Below are 18,649 nucleotides of genomic sequence, written 5' to 3'. Positions count from 1 at the left end.
CAGGCATCACTCCACTCAAACAGGAGTTTGGGGGTTCTCTACATCCTCTCTCTCACATAAAGAAAGGCGTTGAGCTACTAAGGCTGGACGTATTTGAACATGCGACCACACCTTAGCGTTTAATTATTATAGCATACACGTGGAAATTCCAATGCACTTCTATATGCAAGTGATTATCAGTACGGGACCCCAGGCGTCACTCTACACAAACAGGAGTTTGGGGGTTCTCTACATCATATCACTTGAACATAAAGAAATGCATTAGGTCACTAAGGGAGTTGGTATAAAATACCTACAACCCTTAGCATAGAAAAGTTAGAGCGAACATGTTCAGTAATTTAGGGCAAAGCCCATAAACAAGTAACACTTATGTCAAGCACGTAGTAACTAGAAATTGTGAAGACAACTAATAGTTGCATAAGAGAGGCAAATATAGCTCAGGTAATTTTGAGAGTAGATGTCCCTTTAAGATGTTCCTCAGCAAACAGCCATAGACACAGCAGTTAGTCCCAAGTAGTATGTTAATAGCTACAGGCCATATTAAATAACAGCAATTGTTTTAGGAGGTGTATATGCAGCAGATCTTTCTATAGTACTACAAGTGAAACAATTGCTACATATCCGTTTGCAGGGCTTGAGTGTAGCAACAAGAGATTCCATAGTGTAGGGTGTCAGCAAGGAAGGTCTTTAAGGTTGTCCCCGGCAATGGGAGTCTGAAGTAGTCAAGGTAACAGCAGATAATGCTGAAGTTGCAGCTTGGGGTAGTTTGCAGCATGGGGAGCGATGGCACCAATGGTTGTAGCGTGGCCGAGCTACGGCTGACAATAATATAACAGTGTGCAATCTGCACACTGTTCTCTTTATAAGAAGAATCCAGGTGTAGTGCATTAGCACTAATTCAAGCCGGTGGTAAGGCGCACTTCCGCGTTCTAAGCTGGAACGCATGCTGCACTGGGCGATGACGTCATTGCGTGGTCGCCATAATGCGTTCCATCGTGGAACGCATTACGGCGCTAGGAACGCCTGTTACAGGGTGTCACCAAGCCATGGATATTTGGTTTTGCTCCATAGTGTGTAGAAGGGGTTCCATTGTTTACATGAATATTAAAGGGGAGCCTGGTAACACTGGTGAATTATGTTTATGATTTTGAGATAATCAGAGAGGGATTTGTTTACCATGACTGCAGCTAACGGATGGGAATATATAGCTTGTCATTTGCAGCTCATGTGTCTACCTAAGGTTATGTGGGAGAGAATAAAATGATATACCCTTAAAGCATAAAGCCAGTTTGATCTAGGTGAAACAGATGGAGAATGTAAGGCATAAGTCTATTGGCTAGAATCTTTTTATACAGTTGTAAAGTCTGTGTTGAATAGTTAATGGGTCAATAGCTGACACAGAGGGTTTTGACCTTTTTCCTTCTGTACAGATCACTGTGATATGAGCTCTGAGAGAAAAGCTTGACCATAAACTGAGTGAATTTATGCTGGTTTCTGGTGAACTATCTGAAATACACTTCTGGGGTTTCCCTATTAGCACCCTCCCATGATCATTCAATTGAAAAAATAAAGGAGCCAGGAAATTGGTGACCAAACATTGGATGTATCCAGTCAATTTATTGCCAGCTTATCTTTCAAAAATAAGGGTGTTGTCTGACAAGGCATAAAAAGCTTTGGTGACAATTTGCTTAATTTTATTTCAATGCTAGATCTAGTTATTTGTAAAAAAAGAGGGGCTAGGGATGGTCACTTGTTTCTGGTATGAGGGAAGATAATACCTGATGTATGATCATTTTTCTGCCAAGTTTGCAGTGGTGTTTTCAGGCTCCATGGGTGATGACGATTGTGAAGGGATTGGTAGTAATTCTGGAAGGCTTTAGCCATGTTCTGTTCATAAGTTCAGTGCCATCTTTAATACATGAGACATAGTTCCTGGGGAATCCTAGTTCTTCTGCATTGGACCAGCTAGGTCTTAACCATATTCAAAAGCTTATTTCATTTGACAGGCCCTGAGCCATTTTTTGGGCTAAAGTCTGTATATGGATTCTTTATAACATCCTTATTTCTGTTAGTAAAGAGTCTGTCTTAGCCCAGCATGCTCTCTTACGCTGGGTGGCCAGCATAATAAGGGAGCCTCAAATGAAACACTTGTGAACTCCCACAGATTCATAGGGTCAGCATCTTTTTGATCAATCATCAGAAATAGTCAAGATCTTTTAAATTTCCTCCACCAAACAGGTTCAGTGCTGTAAGGATGTGTTTAATTTTTAGTGAGTTCTTGTTGCAAGAGGTCGATGCTGGAGTAAGTAATATGTACGGTGAGAAGTATAATCTTTATCGCCTGGGAGTATGGTGTGCCAGGTATCAATAGGTTGATGGTCATGATTTTTTTTTCCTTTAACTTTGTGCAATGTTTTATAGAAGATATGGGAAATTCCTTTAGAGGTACGGTATTTAGAGCCTGGTCCAATAGAGGGTAAAATCTCCTCCTGTGATCAGATCTCTTTCCTGGTGTGCCAGTATTTTGTCTAGAAATCATTCTATGGTGGGTATTGGATTGTAATTTAGGAGGTAGATGTTCACGAATGTGATCGCTGAGTGACGAGGGATTTCTTCTCTGAGCTGCTGTGGGATGTTCCCCATGATTAGGCTCCAAGAGGCAGAGCAAAACGCATTGAGAACCTGGCCTGAGGCTGTCCTTTATCTTACTTTATGATGTGTGTCTTAGGGACCTTTTTCTTTTGACATTGCTGTGGGATGTTACCTGCAGGTAGGATATTGACCCCTTTGGATTTATGGATTTGACATTATGGTAACCTTCAACTGTCCACTAGACAAGTAGAGCCAGCCAGTTCAATGGTCTTCTTGGATAGTAGACTCGCTGGGGAGCATACATAGATGGCTGATGAGAGGTCAATGACGTTCTCAGATCACAGTATCACGTCAGCAGATGTATAATGCTAAACATAAGTACCTCTGTTGACTCTGACCTTCGCTTTTTAAAGCTAAAGCCAATGCTACAATCTTTAGAGTCAACAGAGTTTGTTTTTGTGAGAAACTAGTGTCTCCCCGCTATGGTTCCTTAACACACTAAAAGACATCTGGAGGTTATTAGTGCAGCACTTTTGAAGAGAGCATAGAGATAGGGGAATCACAGACCCTTAAGTTGGCGAAAGATAGTTCGAATCTCAGCCAGTTCAGCAGGGACCAGCCAAAATTCAATCCATCTATGGGCAGGCTGATTGTACCCAAGTTGATCCATCGATCGATTTGGGTACAACCCGCATGTCAGATTTTTAGCATGTGATTATTGCCATCAGTAGAAAACAATAGCATCACGGATGGATTCCCTCATCAACACTGACTGAGTTGATGGAGGAATCAAGCTATTTTCTGGTTGCAGGAAAGGAAATCAAATAAATCCTATGGCTTGCTTTAGGGTGTGAGAAAATGCAATACTGACTAATGCTGGTTTAATTCAGAAAGTATCTGCATATTATTTCAAATGCTGTAAACTCAATCTATGCTTTATTCCCTTTTAGAGGTCTGTTCCTTAATAATACAACACCCTCTTCCAAACTGATGAAAAGGTGATAATGGTGAATATGGTGGTATGCTAAATTAACTGATGTACTTCCAACTTATTGTCAAAACAGTATTTGAATCCATTTGTTAAACTAGTGATTGTTGCTGTCTTCAGCCTAGGTAATTGTATACAAGACAATTTTACCAGGATCAGATTTCCACAGAAGCTTGTAGGTACACGATCTTTGATGCCATAAAACATTTAACTTTTTTTCTGATCCCAACCAGGCATATAATTCCACCTTATATGTGATAACTATATACCTTATATAATATTTGTACCCAATAATTTATTCAGGTAAAAGATGCTTATTTGCCTCTGCAGCCCATAGACACAAGCCTACAGTGCCTAATGGTAAATCTGGCCCTGATTGTCGCACATTACCATCTGCATTAAAATGGGAAAATGTATGTTGTGCCACCATCAGTTGTTCCCATGTGTAGTTAAAACTGAAATTGTAATTCAGTGTGTACTTTTTGTGGGCTATAGGTACATCATCTTCTATATTTTCTGACTAAATAGGTGTAAAAGTTTTGGAAGCATAAAAGATAGGAACCAGGGCTGCTTTGAACTGTAGAATAATACAAATATCACAGCTGATACAGGTGAAACTCGAAAAAATTTGAATATCGTGCAAAAGTTCATTTATTTCACTAATGCAACTTAAAAGGTGAAACTAATATATGAGATAGACCGCAGAATCTTTGTGGCTCTAAACACGCTTTTGCTGCGATTTCTATGGAATGGTAAGAAGCCCAGAATTAGATTGCCCACTCTAATGAAACCTAAGGAGCTGGGTGGGTTGGGACTACCTAACTTCAAAAACTACCACGCCGCGGCACATCTTGCCAGGATCATTGATTGGCATTGCCACGGATCCATGAAGGATTGGGTGGCTCTGGAGGAGGAACTTTGTCCGATCCCCCTCAAATTCTCCCCGTGGATTCCAAAACATGCCTGTCCCCGATCCCTTCGCAAACACCCAGTGACAGGTGCCACATTAGAGGTATTTTACGCCCTAGCAAAACAGAAGGGGATCTCCACCTCACCGGGCCCTCTCACGCCCCTAGCAGACAACCCCGACTTTGTCCCGGGCATGGGTAACCTGACTCTTCGGAGGACGTCCACATGTGCCCCCTTGCTGGCTGGCGAATGTTTTATAGGAGACAAACTTAGAGACTGGACAGCCCTTAAGTCTGAACACAACCTCCCCAATATGAAATTGTGGACCTATTTTCAGCTTCGTAGCTACCTGGGCAAACTCGGGGACATGCGGGACCTCATTAGACCACTGACCAACCTGGAGTCCGTTTGCAGCTCACAACGCCCTTTGGATAAAACCACCTCAATGGTGTACTTTTGGCTACAGCACACTGACGACTCGGAGAAATCCGGGCATAAGGAGAGGTGGTTGGAGGACCTTGGGATGGAGATCTCGGAGAAACAATGGCAGTATGCCTGCACTCTTGCACATAAATGCTCAATTAGCACCAAACTCCAGGAAACGAGCTACAAACTCCTAACACGTTGGTACCACACCCCTGACAGGCTCCACAAATGGAACCCCCAGAAACCAGATATATGCTGGAGGTGCCAGACTGAAAGGGGCACTTTGCTCCACATTTGGTGGAGCTGCCCCTTGATCTCTGCCTTCTGGGAGAAAATACAACGTCTGATTAAGCAAATAACGGAGACCAAACTGGTGTTGAATGCTGCCTGCTGCTTATTGCATTTGTCCTCCTTTCCACTGGCGCGCTATAAGAGGTCCTTGACCATACATCTCTTAAACGCTGCCAAATCCCTGATACCCTTGAATTGGAACTCCACTAGGGTCCCGTCCATCACCGACTGGCTCCATAGAGTCATCGAGGTCTGCGAGATGGAGGACACCTTGGCCCAAGATAGAGGCTCAGCCGAGAGCTTCCACGACACCTGGCAACCCTGGTTCTCTTTCAGATACTCACAGGAATATGAAGCAGCGAAGTCAGGGTAGCTGCCGGAAAAACTCTTTCAGCAATGTGACTGTGCACCATATATCATATGTCATGCTACTTGGGAGCACCCCCATCCCCCCCCCTTTTTTCTTTCCCCTCCCCCTCTGCCCTCTTACATACTACCTCTAACCTTAATTCTCTCTCTTACCTGCCTGGATGTGGCGTTTACAGCCATCCATAACCTTACACATCCGATTCACTATAGTTTCGGTTGATGCAATCGTAGAAGCAATAGTAAGCCGAATTTAGTTGCTATTCCTAACATGCAATACTATACACCTTGATTACTCTCTTAAGAACCCAAGGCAACATGGGGGCCTAGTGACCACTCATGTGCTGACGCTGTTAGAAAACGTATTGTTAGCAAATCACTGTTTAATTTGATATATGGCAACCTTTTGATTATTTCTATCCAGCTGCGCCTGCGATGGAATTTTCACCGTTTGTTTGATTCTTTTTATATCTGTCTACCTTTCAATAAAAGACTTTGAATGCAAAAAAATATATGAGATAGACTCATTACATGCAAAGCAAGATAGTTCAAGCTGTGATTTGTCATAATTGTGATGATTAAGGCTTACAGCTCATGAAAACCCCAAATTCACAATCTCAGAAAATTTGAATATTGTGAAAAGGTGCAATATTGTAGGCTCAAAGCATCCCACTCTAATCAGCTAATTAAGCCATAACACCTGCAAAGGGTTCCTGAGCCTTTAAATGGTCTCTCAGTCTGATTCAGTAGGAATCACAATCGTGGGAAAGACTGCTGACCTGACAGTTGTGCAGAAAACTATCATTGACACCCTCCATAAGGAGGGAAAGCCTCAAAAAGGTGATTGCAAAAGAAGTTGGATGTTCCCAAAGTGCTGTATCAAAGCACATTAATAGAAAGTTATGTGGAAGGGAAAGCTGTGGAAGAAAAAGGTGCAAAAGCAACAGGGATGACCGCAGCCTGGAGAGGATTGTCAGGAAAAGGCCATTTAAAAGTGATGGGGACTTTCACAAGGAGTGGACTGAGGCTGGAGTCGGTGCATCAAGAGCCACCACACACAGACGGATCCTGGACAAATGTCGTATTCCTCTTGTCAAGCCACTCCTGAACAACAAACAACGTCAAAAGCATCTTACCTGGGCTAAAGAAAAACAGACCTGGTCTGTTGCTCAGTGGTCCAAAGTCCTCATTTATGATGAGAGCAAATTTTGCATCTCATTTGGAAACCAAGGACCCAGAGTATGGAGGAAGAACAGAGAGGCACACACTGCAAGATGCTTGAAGTCCAGTGTGAAGTTTCTACAGTCTGTGATGATTTGGGGAGCCATGTCGTCTGCTGGTGTTGGTCCACTGTGCTTCATTAAGTCCGGGGTCAATGCAGCCATCTACCAGGAGATTCTGGAGCACTTCAGGCTTCCTTCCGCAGACGAGCACTATAGGGATGCGGACTTCATTTTCCAGCAGGACTTGCCACCTGACCACACTGCCAAAATCACCAAAACCTGGTTCAATGACCGTGGGATTACTGTGCTTGATTGGCCAGCAAACTCGCCTGACCTGAACCCCATAGAGAATCTATGGGGCATTGCCAAGAGAAAGATGAGAGACATGAGACTGAACAATGCAGAAAAGCTGAAGGCCGCTATTGAAGCATCCTGGTCTTCCATAACACCTCAGCAGTGCCACAGGCTGATCACTTCCATGCCACACAGCAATGAGACAGTAATTGCTGCAAAAGGGGCCCAAACCAAGTACTGAGTACATATGCATGCTTTTTACTTTTCAGAGGTCCGATATTGTTCTATTTACAATCCTTGTTTTATTGATTGCATGTAATAATCTAATTTTCCGAGATGGTGGATTTGGGGTTTTCATGAGCTGTAAGCCATAATCATCACAAATATGATAAATCACGGCTTGAACTATCTTGCTTTGCATGTAATGAGTCTATCTCATATATTAGTTTCACCTTTTTAAGTTGCATTAGTGAAATAAATTAACTTTTGCACGATATTCTAATTTTTCGAGTTTCACCTGTATATCTCTTAACTTTTTATATTGCAATTTAAATCTCTGTTTAGTCTTTTTCTCCCTGTGATCTTTTGCACAGATTACCTTATTTCCCATGTAGACTTGCCTAAATGCACAACGTGTATAGGAGTTTTATTTTCTCATAATAAAGTATAGTTTTATACTTGCTGTACATTATGTCCGAAGTCCTTTCATCTGGTCTTACTGATACCTATACAATTTTTTTTTTTTTTTTTTAATTAACACTTAGTGGCACCAATTTTTATCTGCAGGAGGTGAAGGCTGACACTGCTTTACCACTCAGTGTGTAAATATTGAATTCCAGCTCTGTTGTCAGACCTCTGGCTTGACCCAGTATTACATGCCTGTTGGTCATAAAAGCACACTATATTATAAATGGGCATGAAAAAGTTGCCTGCCAGAGTGCCATCGAAGAAGAAGCTTCTGCAAATATGTCACACTTAACAAACATGGAGTACTTCATGTTTAGGTCTCCAAGGGTGCTCTGGAAAAAGTTGAAGTACATACAGGGACCTCTTTGTCACCGATTTCAACTTTTTTTATCTTCCCACTGTAAGTGTAATTTTAACCAATTTTTATATTAAGGGCTAGATTCAGGTAGCCCTGCGTAATATTGTGCAGGTGTAACGTATCTCCGTACAGCCCTATTTGCGAACGACTTACGCAAACGACGTAAAAATTTCAAATTTCGACGCGGGAACGGCGTCCATACTTAACATTGCGTACGCCTCATAAGAGCAGGAGCAACCTTGCGCCGAAAAAGCCTAAGGTAAACGACGTAACAAAATGGCGCCGGGCGTACGTATGTTTGTGAATCGGCGTATCTACCTAATTAGCATATTACTTGCGTAAATCGACGGAAGCGCCACCTAGCGGCCAGCGTAAATATGCAGCCTAAGATACAATGGTGTAAGACACTTAAGCCAGTCGAATCTTAGGGAAATCTATGCGTAACTGATTCTATGAATTAGGCGCATAGATACGACGCCGCAACTCAGAGATACGACGGTGTATCTGAAGATACGCCGTCGTATCTCCTACCTGAATCCGGCCCTATATGTTTACTGGATTACGCTATGTTGGGCTTTCTTTCCTTCCTCACCTGGCTATGATCATACATGACTGCTTGTGAGTGGTTGGGGAACGATTTATCGCCGAAGAAATGACATCCAGTCGCATAGACCCTTAGGCCGGGTTATAGGCCATACATCTACAGAAGATCTCTAGTTGGGATCTTCATCTTTCGGTAAGAGGCAGTTATATAGAAGGTGGAGGATTTCTTTCCTATTGCATCACTTTTCCTTGGTTTGCTCTGGTTTGAAGTCACCAACTTGCCTATGGGAGGACTGTACATCTTTAGCCTTTTTTGATCATCTGATGTGTTTTTTTGAAAAACAGAACATTCACTTGTTCATTTTGTATTTGGACACATTAGAATTTATTGCAAATAGGGATACTTGTTTTGTGTTATGATATCAGGAATATCGACAATATATGCATTCACTTACTTGGTTATATTGGTTTTCTTGGATATTTTCACGTTCATTTGCGCAGCTTTTTTTTTATATACGGTTTGCATTATACCATGTGCCTTTTTATTAACTTTGCAATTGTTCAGATTTTTGTTTGCCAAATTAAGCTTTTGTTCAGCATACTGCTCTAATGTAAAAATCAGTAGTGCTCACATGCTGCTGTTAAGACCTTTTAACAGTGCATGTTTTCCCCATAACCACACAGCAGCATTAATTGGTAACCTGTATTACTGAACAGCACTAGTTACCTGAGTTTTTAAGCACACACTCTTGGGGCCTTGAGGATCAGAGTGTGGTACCGCACATCTTGATTAGTATACATAAACTAATTTTATTTGCTTAAAAAAAAATTGACGATCATTAGGGACACTTCTCATTTGTCATTACTGGCAAAAAAACGATATCTGTGAATCAAAGTAGATAAACAACATTCTGTTAAATGGTCATTCTTTAGTTTTGTTTTTATTTTGTTTTTAGCTCTTGACTTGTTTCATGATCAATTATTTTTCAAATATTTTCTGAAGCAACTTGTAATGACATAATTTTAATATGTTGGATGTACTGATGTTTTAGAAACATTTTGGCAATTGTTGGTTGAGAGTGTAGCCTGTAGTTGTTGCACAGTATTTTCTATTTTATTCTGACATCTGGTGTTCACTTTTGTTTTGCTTATTATGTTTGCCTTCATTCCAGGTTCAATTCCTTCTCCTACTGAACATGTTTTGTTCGGTTCAAAAACACCATATTGTATACAATTGTAATGGATTCTGTCAGAGCGACAAGTATTTGAAATAACTGTTTATGGTGTCTATAATGCTTCTCTGCAGCACCCCCTTGTATTTTTACCTATATGCATAACATGTTTATTATGGTCTCCTATTCCAGCCCTGACTCAGCTTGAGCGGCCATCTTGCCTAGTCAGCATGATACTCTGTCATGCAGTTTGTCTCTGTCCTTAGTGCCTGGATTGGCTTTTTCCTGTATGTCTACTTTGCATATACTATTGTTCTTTTTCTGTTCTCCCAAATTATTGTTTTTTTAGCTAAAACGTTGATATTTGATGTCATCATACGTGAATGCTAATAATGGGGGGGGGGGTTTTAGGGGTATATATGTTGTGTTCACTTGATTGTAGTCCTGAGAAAGAAAAGCTTGTGTGCCGTCAAAATAATATCTTTACCGTGCGTTCACCTTTCAAGACCTTTGAGACCCCTTTCACGCTGAGTTGCTTTTTAGTCGCTTTTGCGCCAAGCATCTGAAAAGCATCTGAAAACTGTTTCCCATTCACTTTGATGGAAGCTTTTACACTGGGGCGGTGTGCTGGCAAGGCGATGCAAAATGTCCTACGAGAAGCATCTTTGGGGCATGTTTGGCGCGCTATAAAAAGCACCTCAAAAATGCCTCTGTTCATTAAAATTATTAGGAAGCGCTTCCAAAGCGCTGCATAAAGCATTGCAAAACTGCGCTTTTTTTTCTTTCTTTTCCTTTAAGATCACGTTGTCACGTGACCTTAAGAAAACCGCACTGCAAAAGCACCACAAAAACACCCAACGTTTTATGGGCAGTTTTTGAACACCTCCAATCTCTCTTTTGAACTATATCTGCTACAGCCTCTGCTGCGCATCCAGGCCCATTTTCTTTGTGATGTGTGCAGTGGCAACCACTGTATTATGTATGTATGTGTGTGTGTATATATATATATATATATATATATATATATATATATATATATATATATATATATATACAGGTTTATACATATACTGTATATATTAATGTGCATGAATAACCAACGCTTGCATTGTCATCATTTTATTCCTGTGATAGGAGCTGTCAGTCATATTTATTCCACCCAAGGATGGACCTAGGATGTCAATAACTTCGAGAATATGCTTCGGTTTGTTACCAATGTATGCTGGATTTGAAAAACAGCTCGGTTCATCATAGATGTTAATGATGTCTGCCATACCAAATGCTGAAGCACCCAAAAATAAGATACTTTTGTCGGAGGTAGTTCATCTCTTTTGTGCATGAGTACTTTGGCTTGTTTCACAGGGGCTTCAGCTTGTATATGAACAGTGTGAACAGCAAGCTTTGACAAAACATTTGCAGAGCTTTCAGCAAGCTTTGTTGAACCTTTTAAAGTACTATTTAGCTTCAGTTTGTAAATGTTGAACACAGACCATAATGGGAGTGCCGATTTGCTACTTTAAACAAGCTGCTAGCTATGTCGCCACTTCTTGAAGCTTGTTGAAAGCCTGTTGAAGCCTGCTTAAAGTGTCAATCAAAACTCCTATTAGGATCTGTGTTCAAAATTTACCAACTGGAGTTGTAAGGTATTTTTAAAAGCTTACTGAAAGCTCTGCAAATAATTTGTCAAAGCTTGCTGTTCTCATTGCTCTTATTCAAGCTTAAGCCCATGAGAAACAGGCCTAAGTGTGCTAGCTAGCAAGGCAGGTGTGTGGCTTGGACCACATTGTTTTCCCTTTTTAGTCCCGGTTCACACTGGTGGCATGCGGATTCTGCACTGCATCCAAATTGCACCACGTTCATGCGACCCGCTGCAGGTGTGTAAGTTGACACCCCAAGATCAGTTCACAAAACGCAGTGCAATTTTCAGAATCGGATCGCATAGGTGTGAACACCCATGAGATCCTATTCTGGCGCAGCCAAAAAAAGGGTCCTGCACATTTATGATGCAGATTCAGTACAGTTTGAGCCATACATAATATTGGCTCAAATCGCACTGCTAAGGACCGCTTGTGATTTGAACAGGAATGTGGTGTGATTCCTGTTCAAATTCGCATGCGGTTTCCGCATTGCATAGTTTGAATCAGCACTTCTATTATGCAGGTTATATTCTGCCAGATTATTTAGCCCTACTTACTATCTTCCTAGCACTCAACCAGGTCTAATGACACACTGCTAAAACAATATGGCCATTTTAGGTGGTGTGTGCTGACTTTGGAGAATGTATTGTTTAATCCAGCAGTATGCGTGATAAGACTGTGCAGAACATACATTTTTTCCAGAACATGTTTCTTTGGGCAGTGATGCCTAAACAAACGGTTGCCCTGCAACCCTACAAAGCTGTGTGATGGCGCTCAGCATTCCTAGTATTCACAATGACATCACTAGTATTAAGGCAACTTCCATGCCAGGCCTTCAATAAATAAAGGCTTTCATTCTAAAATATGTTCCCATCTGTACTGGCCTATTCATTCTGTAATATCTTTATGAGACAGCTGTGGGGTGACAAGGAAATATATATGTTGGGAGTAGACATACATTTTATCAGAGAACTGCTGGGTTGCTTTTGGGAAATGCTTTCCAAAGCTTTTTCATATGCATGTGTAAGTATAGCAAGATTTTATAAAAAAAAACACACTTGCTAAATGCAATGTAGACGTGAATAATCTCCATACATGTATCCTACATCTGATCTTTCAGCTTTTTCACACTTTACATTAAACTTAATCACTGTGTTTGCACTTCTGTTCACTGTACAGCGTTCATCTTACTGTCAGTTCTGGCACTGGATCCCAAGGAAAATCTTCATTGCAGGATGCCCTGTCCTCTTTCTGTCTCTGAACTTCTTGCGCTGTAGGGGTTAATAGCTTCTGGTCTTCTGTGAAGCTTCTGCTATAATATTCCGACACGGAACTGCCCTTTTCTCTTCCATTAGGAAACATTATTTCACTGCCTGTAACACAGCCTGTGAGTAGGGAGAGAATCCTGTAACTCCTCAAACTCTCCTCCATTTACAAACTGTGTTTCAGGCTGTAAAAGCAATAAAAGTATGTTTCTTGTGGGGGGATGGGGTGGGTCCTCATTGAACTTTTTAACAGAAGCTTCATAGCACCTAAAGGTAGTAACCCCTGCAGCACCAAAAGTTCAGAGACAGGAAGATTTCTATGGCATTTAGCTGTCTAAACAATGTATAACGTACTTCATTACTGATAAATTAGCTCACTAAAGCAAATTAGATTTTTTTCTAAACTTCTATTTCAAAGTGACAGGTTTACAAAACCTCCATCTTACTTCTGTAGTGGTAAAGTAGAATATGTAACTGAAATGAGACGACATCATCTTCTAGATGATGTTCTAATACATGTATTTGGTGAAAGGATATCATTGACTTGCTAGTTCTGTGTTGTGCTGCTTTGTTTAAGTATATTGTCAACTTGAGACTAAAGTATAACTGAAGACGAACCTTGTTTTTAATTCCTTGTACACACGATCAGGCTTTTGCCCAGCCAAATCACATCAGAATTCCGACGGAATTCCATTGGAGTAAAATAGAACATGTTCTATATCTAAGCTCTGATGGAATTCCTCTGAAAATTCAATGAAAAAACTGATGGGGCTACACATAATCAGAATATCCGATGGAATTTTTCCATGGGAAATTCCGATCGTGTGTACAAGGCATTAGTCTTGGATAAAGTGGAGAGGGATTAGAATGCATGTCAGTTTTATTGTTGTCTGTGCCCCCTTTCAGCAGATTCATGCTCTCTATTTGTCCTGTTTACCATTATCATTAAAAGTAAAAGAAAATCCCAAACTTGGATTGTTCCCCAGAAAAGCAAGAGGCAAAATCTTCCAATGGGGACACTAGTTCGGGTGACCAGGGGTTCCCCTCCCACTTACTGTTTGGCTATGGGACAGGAAGTGAATGTAAATCTCAATGGGACACAGATGGCAAAATAAAATGTCCACAATGTCCTGACCCAAACTGATTCTTTAATCGGCTTTGGGTGCCGGCGCCTTGCGACTTCACAGCCTTTTTCCTACTGCATATGCGCAAGTCGTTTTGCGCCTTATGTGTCTCGTAGTCTTCTGTGACCTGTGATATGTCCGAGAAGACTGCAGAGGATAGAGGGGGGGTGGCAATCTGAACCGGGAGCAAATAGATGCCAAAATCAGGTACCTAGTCCCCCTCCAAAAAGTGGAAAATGTGGAGGGGGAGGTGCAGACCAGCAGAGCTTCCCCCTTTTGGGTTGAGATCCGCTTGAAAGTTTGTCTGAACATTTTCTAGCAGCAAAGCAAAAGCAGCACTTCAGTGCACCAGTAATGCAATGTGTCAAATATCACCAACAGAATGACTTAAAATTGTTATTGGTTACCCAGGGCCATCATCAAACTTTGTTTGGGTAAAAGATCTTCACAATTTAAATGTATACAGGAGATTGAACTCTTGAATAGAATCCAGCAAATCTGATCTTTATTAATAAATTATAAAAAAAAAAAAAACCTTTGCACTCACCAGAGCAGGAGGGCGCTCCTAAAACATACCAAATTGTGCCCTCTGGTTATCTCCCTGTGCCATGTTTCTTCAATAATGATTGTTTCAGAAGCTGTACCCATGTAAAATTTGGCAGTGGTTCTGGGTAACAGAGCATTTTTTTTTTTACTTTATCAAATAAGGCCAGTGTTTGCCATATTTCTTTCTTTACATATTGAACCAAACTTGGCCATATAAGCTTGGGGTAGATTCTAAAAAAACTGACATTTGACTTTTAAGCATATCTCCTTTTTTGTGTATATATTGGGAACCATTCTTGCTGCATCCATTGAGGGCTCAGATATCCCATTCACAGAAGGATGCTGCATCTTAAAATATTAGTAGTAGTAGGGTTTTTGTTTTGTGTGTGTTTTTTTTTTTTTTGTATTAGAAATTATACTTTGCACCCCTTTCTGTGATATGACAACAAAGGAGGGGAGGGGATGGAAAAAAATATTCAGCAGGCAGGAGGGATGATAATGACAGTAAAAGATGGTGTGTCTTGTGCATATGTTTGTTTATATTTGTTCTAATTTTTAGGTACTGTAGGTGTACAGTATAGCCAAAATACCAAGATCATACTTGCTACTTGGCTGTGTAAATTGGCATGAATCTAGCATGGCTGTAGGATGTGCATTATCTTAGCTGCATGTGGAATGTATATCTAAAGCAGAAGAAACCCCTATCATTTAGTTTCACAATAATGTACAGTACAACTTTCATAATACAGTTCAAGGATCATTGGCAACTTTTTGTGTAAATAGCTGTTCCTTCTTTGGCAGCAAACATCCCTTACCTGGAATGAATGCAAGGCTATCTTGGTAGTCGTGGTGGACTGTTGTCAGCTTCCTGTACATTTTCATGTCTGAACAAATTTGTTTGACATGTTTTCAGAAAAGCCACTACTGTTTCATGCTTCCCTTTTAATATCTTTTGCAGACTGAACCCCAAGAATATAACAAGCCTATTACCAAGGTAAGTGAAAGCTGTGGGGCTGAGACGTATCGGTTTAGTCATAGTGAGTGGTGCAAGTATTACTTTTAGCAAATTGAGGCACTGTATTAGCCATATACTATATAGTAGCGAGAAAGTAAAGGTATATGTGATGCATTTTATTGACTAAGTGAATATATTTGTATTGTAAGCATTCATAAATATTCTTTGGGTTATGGCACCATGTCTGGTGATGAGGACAGAATATTCTCCAAAGCTTGCAGTACAACATACTGTATATTCAGTTAGCCAATAACAGATTGATTTTACAGTAAATTCCTTTGGACTCTTGAGAAAGGTAATCTTTAAATACATGGAAAAGGGCATCCCATTGTGGATTGTTCTTCCAAATACAGTGAGGTCATATCTGACCATAATTTGCTTGCTTGCTCTACCACTAAATCATTCTTTCCTAGGACTGGATAGTTTTCCTTTGCTGAGTCATGCATTGAATTTAACCTGAATGGAGGTAGACGAGACTGGTACCAATGTATTGATACGTTTTTCCAGCCAGGGATTTGAATTAATCAGAAAAAAAGTATTTGTTAGCAGTAGTAGCTGTCATATTCCACTTTCTTCACTTTCTTGTGAATTTGTATTTTTCCTTTACATTCCTCCTGCTGAGCTCAAGCCAAATGTATGATAGAATTGGACGGTAATAAAAACCACTCTATAAAAACAAATGCTTAAGCTGTGTTATATATTAAGTGACTAAACTATTCTGAGAAGTCACCTTGAACTAGAATTATGTCTCGTGCCTGGTACTTGACAGCTGTAGACACTCTGACATTTTAAGACCTCCTTATTTTCGCCTGCCAACACAGTTTACGACCTGGTGATCCTTATTAGCAGTGTAGATTTTTAGGATCTCGCTGTACATACATTTTGTGGGTTTTAATCAGCAAATGCATTATTTTGACACATCACTAAAGATTAATGAAAACCTACTAGATTTTTACAAAACTAAAGCCATTTCATTTCCTCTTGCAAGTGTACACTTTTTTATGTAATTTCTTAAATTAATAATTAATTTGCTAAAACATAGGAAGATACATGGGTGTAATGTCGGGCTCCTGCAGACTCTCAGTACCGCTGTCTGCCTGTACCTTCTTTTATAGGTAGACCATTACTGAAGAACAGGAAGAATCAATGAACTACAAGGGCAGAACCTTCACAGTTTATTGAGAATTATAAGCCACAGTGGCAGACATGACTTATGCCTCCTACACACGACCGGTTTTCCCGACAGGAAAACTACCACGAGAGCTTTTGGCCGGGAAAATCCAAGCCATGTGTATGCTCCATTGCAGTTTTCCCATCAGGAAAACTGCGGGGGAAAAAAGAGAACATGTTTCCCGGTGGACTTTTTTTCCCGTTAGGAAGACCGGTCGTGTGTACGCTTTTCCGAGGGGGAAAAAAAAACGTGCATGCTCAGAATCAAGTATGAGACTGGAGCACTCGTTCTGGTAAAATTGGCATTCGTAATGGAGATGGCACATTCGTTACGCTGTAACGGACTGATAAGCACGTGGACGGAAAGGCGCGAATCGTCTCTCACCAAACTTTTACTAACACGAGGATCAGCAAAAGCAGCCAAAAGGGTGGCGCAGTTTGAATCGAACTTCCCCTTTATAGTCCTGTCATGTGGTGTACAGGGCCGCCATCGGGGGTACAGGCAGTACACCTGTAAGGGGCCCGGAAGTCCCCAGGGGCCCGGATGGCAACCCCCTTAAAAAAAAAAAACTAAAAAAAAACTTTTTTTTTTTTGGGGTCCAGAGGTCCCCAGGGGCCCGGATGGCAACCCCCCTTTTTTTTATTTATTTTTCATTTAAAAAAAAAAAAATAATAATATATTTTTATTTTATTTTTTATTAAAGGGCCAATTTTTTTTTTTAGAGGTCCGGAGGTCCCCAGGGGCCCCCAGGGCCCCGGATGGCAACCCCCCCTTTTTTTATTTATTTTTTATAAAAAAAATATATTTTTTTAATATATTTTAATTTTATTTTTTATTAAAGGGACAATTTTTTTATTTATTTTTTTAGGGGTCCAGAGGTCCCCTGGGGCCCGGAGGCCTCCAGGGCCCCAGATGGCAACCCCCCTTTTTTTATTTCTTTTTCATAAAAAAAAAATAAAAAATTTATTAAAGGGCCAATTTTTTTTTTCAGGGGTCCGGAGGGCCCCGGGTGACAACCCCCCTTTTTTTATAAAAAAAATGTTTTTTGTATATATTTTTTTATTTCTTATATATATATATATTTTATATATATATATATATATATATATATATATATATATATATATATATATATATATATATTATTATTATTATTATTATTATTATTATTATTATTATTATTATTATTAAAGGGCCCACAGGTCCCCAGGGCCCGATTGGCAACCCCCCTTTTTTTCTAAAATGATTTTTATTTTTTTTAATATATTCTTTATATATATATATATATATATATATATACATATATATATATATATATATATATATATATATATAATTTATTTATTTTTATTAAAGGGCCCTGGATGGCAACCCCCTTTTTTTTTTTTTTTTTTGTAAATGTTTATTTTTAGTATTTTTTTATTTATATATATTTTTTTTTATTAAAGGGCCCAGAGGTTTATTTTTTTTATTTTTATTAAAGGGCACAGCTTCTCAGTTCGCGGCAGCCCCCCCCCGCTTCTTTAATTTCAGGTGGCGGCAGCACCCCCCCCGGTTCTCTGCTCCAGGGGGCCCATGCCTGAAGCTGTGTAAGGGGCCCCATAATTCCTGATGGCGGCCCTGGTGGTGTACGTCACTGCGCTTTGGATTGGCGGTATTTGGCCTGAACGTGTGTATGCAAGGCAGGCTTAACCTATCTAGAATGGGCAGCTGGTGATAGATCCCACCCTCACATGTACGCAGCATGCACTTGTTATAGATGCAGCAGTCATGTGATGCTGCTGCATGCAATAGAAATTACTGAACATATGAAGTTGTTAATACCTACGGTATTTAAATATTTTGAATTGGATCTTATGGAACAGTGTACAATCAAAATGACCTTCACCTTATCTCAAACTGCCCTCAGACTACTTTCAAATGTCTGTGCATCATAACAGTAAAAAAAAGGTCTCTGTGTGATTATCTGATTTCGTTTTACTGAGTTATCAGTGGTCCCCGATTTCTGTGCTACACCCTGGACCTACACTGGTCCAATAATC

The 18,649-nt window shown here is 40.2% G+C and overlaps 1 protein-coding gene across 4 annotated transcripts in view; it reads left to right on the top strand.

Moving 5' to 3' along the window:
- ARHGAP26 (Rho GTPase activating protein 26) overlaps positions 1–18,649 on the top strand; it is a 644,209-nt gene that overhangs the window by 546,860 nt on the left and 78,700 nt on the right. For 2 of the 4 annotated variants that reach the window (XM_040344602.1, XM_040344604.1), the window contains one exon: positions 15,380–15,415. The exons of the other annotated variants lie outside the window; for them this stretch is intronic. In XM_040344602.1, the coding sequence (XP_040200536.1) occupies positions 15,380–15,415 (36 nt within the window). The remainder of the gene's footprint in view (positions 1–15,379; positions 15,416–18,649) is intronic. 4 annotated transcript variants of the gene reach the window in all.

The sequence above is a fragment of the Rana temporaria genome, chromosome 3 (genome assembly GCF_905171775.1).
Source record: "Rana temporaria chromosome 3, aRanTem1.1, whole genome shotgun sequence".
Taxonomy (NCBI): Eukaryota; Metazoa; Chordata; class Amphibia; order Anura; family Ranidae; genus Rana; species Rana temporaria.
The sequence above is the reverse complement of the archived record's forward strand: the minus strand, read 5'-3'. Positions and strand labels throughout refer to the sequence as shown.